The sequence below is a fragment of the Arvicanthis niloticus genome, chromosome 30 (assembly GCF_011762505.2).
Source record: "Arvicanthis niloticus isolate mArvNil1 chromosome 30, mArvNil1.pat.X, whole genome shotgun sequence".
Lineage (NCBI taxonomy): Eukaryota > Metazoa > Chordata > Mammalia > Rodentia > Muridae > Arvicanthis > Arvicanthis niloticus.
This window is the reverse complement of record NC_133438.1, coordinates 19,871,585-19,877,836: the sequence shown is the minus strand read 5'-3', so window position 1 is coordinate 19,877,836 and position 6,252 is coordinate 19,871,585. Positions and strand designations below refer to the sequence as shown.

The 6,252-nt window shown below is 37.2% G+C and overlaps 1 protein-coding gene across 1 annotated transcript; it reads left to right on the top strand.

Moving 5' to 3' along the window:
• Positions 1-375: 375 nt before the first annotated feature.
• Positions 376-1,464, top strand: LOC143440709 (trace amine-associated receptor 7a). The gene has a single exon (XM_076927476.1). It carries the CDS (start codon positions 388-390, stop codon positions 1,462-1,464), a length of 1,077 nt encoding a protein of 358 aa, XP_076783591.1. The 5' UTR covers positions 376-387.
• The last annotated feature ends 4,788 nt before the right edge of the window (positions 1,465-6,252 follow it).

Below are 6,252 nucleotides of genomic sequence, written 5' to 3'. Positions count from 1 at the left end.
GCTTGGGGCATTCATGGGTCTGTGAAGTTGGGTAAGCGTCACCAATAAAAGGTGATGGCAAGCAAATATCACACAACAGAGAGCCGTGGAAGACAGATGTTTGTTTCTACAATATGCAGAAGTAGGTAATTCAGAATCACATTTGAAAATAAAAAGAAATAACATTGTGTGTAATAATGATAACTGAATGTAACATTACGGAGGAAATAAGGACAGTAAAAATTAACAGTTTGTCTATGATGATGGAATTAACTTTATGTAATGAAAAAATAATTAGATTCCTAAGGATGGCTAAAAAAATTCACAGGGACAAGAAGGGATGCAAGTACTATTGACATATTTTTTATATCTTTTTCCAAGGATGTTTTGAAAACTGGAGTAACACACATGGACAAATTGGTTGACAATCTTCTCAGCGATCACTCCAGAACCATGAGTAAAGATCTGCTGTCTGCCACATCTGCCCAGCTGTGCTATGAGAACCTGAACAGATCCTGTGTCAGGAGCCCATACTCCCCAGGCCCTCGCCTCATCCTCTATGCAGTCTTTGGCTTTGGGGCTGTGCTGGCTGTGTGTGGAAACGTCCTGGTAATGGCATCAATTCTTCATTTCAGGCAGCTGCACACTCCTGCCAACTTTCTGGTGGCCTCCCTGGCCTGTGCGGACTTCTTGGTGGGTCTGACTGTGATGCCCTTCAGTACAGTGAGGTCTGTGGAGGGCTGCTGGTACTTTGGAGACAGTTACTGTAAATTACACACTTGTTTTGATATGTCTTTCTGCAGTTCTTCTATCTTCCACTTGTGCTTCATCTCTGTTGATAGATATATTGCAGTCAGTGACCCCCTGATCTACCCCACCAGGTTCACTGCATCTGTTTCTGGCAAGTGCATCACCTTCTCCTGGCTTCTGTCCATCATCTACAGCTTTTCCCTCCTTTACACAGGGGCCAATGAAGCTGGGCTGGAAGATTTAGTGAGTGCCCTCACCTGTGTGGGTGGCTGTCAATTTGCAGTGAATCAAAGCTGGGTCTTCATCAATTTCCTATTATTTTTGATCCCCAAGCTTGTGATGATAACTGTCTACTCTAAGATTTTCCTCATTGCAAAACAGCAGGCTCAGAACATGGAGAAGATGAACAAGCAGGCTGACAGGGCATCAGACAGCTACAAAGACAGGGTGTCCAAGAGAGAGAGGAAAGCAGCCAAAACCCTGGGCATCGCAGTGGCTGCCTTCCTCCTTTCATGGCTGCCATACTTCATTGACTCCATCATTGATGCCTTCCTAGGGTTCATCACGCCCACGTATGTGCATGAAATCCTGGTTTGGATAGCTTACTATAACTCAGCCATGAACCCTTTGATTTATGCGTTCTTTTATCCTTGGTTTCGAAAAGCCATCAAACTCATTGTCACTGGCAAAATCTTGAGAGAGAATTCCTCAACCGCCAACTTGTTTCCTGAGTAGATTCCTGGTTTAGTTGGGGATTGAAAAGAGATTTACAGCAGAGCATCCCTGGGGAGGTTGAGCGCCCAGACCTGTTCCTGTAAAGTGATGAATTATGCTTCAGTCATGACCCATCACATACATCCATCTTATGTGTTCTTCAATAAATGTAAAATTAATTTCTAGATGTAACAGAATTGGATGAGCCTGGATCAAACCATTTGCCACTGTTTTCTTCTGGTTATTGTTTGCTTTCCCTGGATCCATGGCCTCTTTTCTGCCCTTTTAAAATTCTAATTGTTGATCTTGGCTAAACCTTCTAAGCCTCAAATTTGAATATATATAATCTTTAATTCTCTTACTAACAAATGAGACAAAGAGACTCTTAGGTCTGTTTCTTGCTTGGCGTAGCATCATATGCAGGACTGTATTAACTGAGGCCAAGATTTGAGCCCTTAAAAATGTGATTCTTAAGGTCAGAAAAATAGACCAAGATATTTATGTATTAACTAACATCTACTCAGTTGTGCATAGAGGAAAAGAAAAATAGTGTCACAAATAGTAACATCTCCTCAGTGGCCTGCCTTTTAGGGAACATCACATAGAGGAATGGTCACAATCTTAAACTTTACAATTTGGTGTATGTTTAAACCAAGGATTTAAAGATGGCCATTCATTTTTCACTGTGGTTTATAAATTAGCTGATCCCTCACTTATTTTGTAGTGTTTTTAAGGATGTGTAGAAGTTTTCAAAAATATGCACAAAAGCCTAATTAATATTGTGTTCAAAAGAATAAAAAGAAAAGTTAATCCTGAGTTTTGTAAACTCATTTTATTAGGTTCCAGAATGTCTTTCTAAGGTCCCCTCCCCATAAAGGTCTGAATTCTTTGTATAATTTGCCTTTGGTAAAGCAAATAGAATGTTTTGGACTGACTGGCTCGATAAACTACAGGAAAGTAAACAGCAGAGAAATAACCAAACCCATATTCAACTCAAGATTATTTAGTTTCATAGAAGAAATACAAACATTCCAAGACTTAAGACTGAAGAGGTGGCTCAGCTGTTTAGAGCACTAACTGCTCTTCCTGAGGACCAGGATTCTGTCACCAGCACCCCATGGTGGCTCAGAACTAGACATACCAATGGACATGTCTGTAACTCCGGCTTCCTCCAGCTCTGCAAACACAATGCACAAACAGACTTGCAAGCAAAACATTCCTACTTACAATGAAAAAGTAAAAAAAAAAAAATGAGCCCTATATATTTGGCAAAGTTGTCAATACACATTGAAATGTTCTTGCTTGTTAGTAGTATTTTTATGTTGACAAACACCAAGAATACTTATTATTAATGTATACTTTTTATTGTCATATTTTTTAAGCTGGTAAATTTTCCCTAAGTCGTGATCCTCTTTTTGATTTTTCTATGAGACAGAGTCCTTCTCTGTAGCCCAGACTAACCTATATTTGGTTGTAACTGCAGGCAATCCCCCTGCTTCTGCTTTTGAACTTTTTGATTAGAGACTTAAGCTACCACACTTGGCTTCTTTCTCATTGTAGCGAGATTCAGGAAGTGTGTCTTTGTGTAACTGAGAGATGCCCAATTTCAGTTTCAGGTGCACAATAAAGCTTAAGATGAGACTACATAGAAACTCCTTTTCCAAAGTACAGGTGACCATGAAGGTCTAGAATCTAGTGTTGTTTTTGTGATAGCATCGAAGTCTGCAGGGCATTAAGTATGTGTAACATCTCCCCTAAAGATGGGTTCTATTAACTGGGAGCTACAGATAATGGCCTTTGGAGGGAAGAGTCAGAATAAATATTATGAGGCAATTTGGGTGTGTTCTGCCTCTACTGATAGCAAAAAAGTCACCAGGACATTAACAGCATCCACGCTCAGCTCTCTGGGTGGAATGCAGTATTTGGTTTGGTTTCGTGCACAGAGGAGGTGCCCCTGCATGTTCATTCAACCTTCCTGCTTCTGCGACTGCTTATCTGTGAACACACAGAAGTAGCAATCCTGACTAAGATGCCTTTCAACCATATTTGTCAGGTAATTTTGCCATGTTCCTTCTTTAATCAATAAACTTTTCTGAATGTTCTCTATGCACTGGAAAACTGAGTATGAACCTGAACAGGTTAGTGCATCATTTTTCTCTAACAGTTTTTCTTCTTGTGCTGGTTTCTGACATGAGCTCTATTTCAGTGTCTGTTAATGGAGCTACCCAGTAGCAAACGCAGAGACTCGGACTGGAAGCACATGAAGGAGAGAACTCAAGCCTTCAGAAAATCCTAAAGAGTGTTTACTCTGTGCTGTGGACTGCTTTAGTTATAAGGGCTCATTGACTCTTCACTCCGTGGTAAATCAGGTTCCTCTGTTAGTGAGTGGGGGCTCAGGTCAAAAGAGGCCAAGGCTTGTGTCTAATATCATCATAATCAGATGTGAACCTGCACCACCCTGATCTCAGAGACTATGGGAGGAGGGCCGCTCCCGAATACTCCTACCATCACAAAGAAGAACAAGGCCTCATCTCTGATTACAAGTTGTTCACTATAATTTTGGAGCACATACATTTCACAAGATTATTGTAAGAAAAAATGATTTTCATTAATAAACTTAGAATTAAAGTCTATCTATATCTGTGTATGCATGTGTACATGGGTATGTGCATACATATGTATATATATTCTTTATGTAGGTAGGTATATATATGTGCATATAGTGTGTGTGTATATATTTGTATATGCACATATATGTATATATATTTTATATGTATAAATACATATGTGTGTATGTATATGTGCATGATTATGTGTATATGTATTTGTATGTGAACATATATGTATATATTATTTTATGTATATGTATGTATATGTGTAGACATATGTATGTATATTTATACATGTGTGTTTGTATGTGCAAATATATGTATATATTTTTGTATGTAAATATGTATGTGTATAGATAAACATGTATGAGTATATATATATATACACGTGTGTGTGTATCTATCTGGGTATATGTGTATGGGCTTTTCTCTTTTGTTTTGGTTTTTTATTCATTTGATTACTTCTGTTAGTTTTTTTTTTTTTTTAAGGAATATGTCTTAAGGAATTTCAGTGAGAATTTAGGAATAATATAAGCAAATTATTGTATTCATTTAGTATGATCTTAGGTAGTGGACATTGATTCAAAAATTTTATTATTAAAATGTGGAGTTGCTCCATCAGTTATTAGAAAATATCCAGGCCTTGTGCCCTGTGACCTGACTCCTTTCATACTTGACAGGTGGCCATGTGGCCTAGTCCTTATGTGATGAGACCACAATCATGCTCCATCATCAAAGTATCATAGATTCTGGTGGGTTGCTGCCCATATCTCAGGCACTATGTAAAATTTCTGCATGGTACGATATAGAAATTCTGTATGTCACCATACAAATTGTGTTGCTCCTCTCAGTTTAGAATATGTTGTCTTATTATGAACTCAGGAATCTAGCTATGACATCTTGTTGAACATTTTCACTACATAAATAAAAATTTTGATAATGAATGCCAAAATATAAAATCTTAAGATGTAGCCAAAAGTATCAAAGCATCAATTACTATATATGTTCAATAAGTAGATGAGATATCTCACACCTGTGTTAATATGCTATGGAATATTTAAATTATTCAGAAAAGAGACAAGGAATGGACTTTACCCATCAAAATCTTCTATATGTCTAATTCCACAGTGAATCTTGAGCAGTGGAATGTGTCTTCAGTTTCATTTTAAACTACTTTGGGTCTGTTGCAAACCCAAAATGGCTTTATCATTTTGTCTCTGAAATTTTGTATATGCTATGTCATAATATGCAGCAATGTTGTCTTTATGTTCTGCAAACACTAATATTTCAACAATGCTGATAATAAAAACCCCCACAATGTAGAAAAACACATGAAAAAGATTATTTAAGAAATAATGATGGCGTATAGGGCTATTTAAAAACTACTAAATAAGTTACTGATATTCTTCACAAAATTTATAATTAATTCCTTAGATATGAAACATTAAAAGAAAACATTGGTTTTATTTCTTGGACAAAATATTAGTACTATAAATTATAAACTTAGGTTTTGGGGTAATTGCCACAGAAATGGAAACTAAGAAGATGAATAAATGTTTGAAATGGTGACATAGAGAAATTGTACATCACCCATGAAATTCCCTTAAATTCAATAAAGCCTATGGAAAAGAAACTCCTACTTGTCTTACTAGTCTCATTGCTTCATTCTATGAGCAAATTCCGGCTGTCCATGCCCTCAATTTTCCAAGGCAAAAACATTAAAGCTGTAACTGGAGAAAGGAAGGTGTTTTCATGACTCCAGATCTTGTTTCTTTAACACAAACTAATGCTTGAGAAAAGAAAACTTTTATGCAGGAATCTTGATCACTTTGAATAGAAATGTCACAGATAACATTCCTCACAAAGAGCAAAGTCTACTTCTAAGAAATGAACAAAACTTCAAATTCTCAGTAAAGTTCCAATAGGGCAGGTGTCACATCTCATTACATTATACCAAAAGGTCAGTGTCACGAGAAAATTGGCAGGGGAACATTTGGCTGTGGTGTAAACAACATACTCACTCACAACTTCGCTCCTAACCTTATACCATGGGGATTTAGTCTTAGGGACACATTGTATTTACCTTCATTAAGGTGCTTTCTTCAGGGTTAAGAGTCCTTACAGAATTAAGGTAGGTTAGTTAAATAAGGCTGAGTATGTTAATAAAAGGTGAGACTTAAATGTGCATCACTGAAAAAAA

What these genes read in the sequence shown, in the direction of transcription:
- LOC143440709 (XM_076927476.1), top strand. Translation starts at nt 388, where the DNA reads ATGGACAAATTGGTTGACAATCTTCTCAGCGATCACTCCAGAACCATG.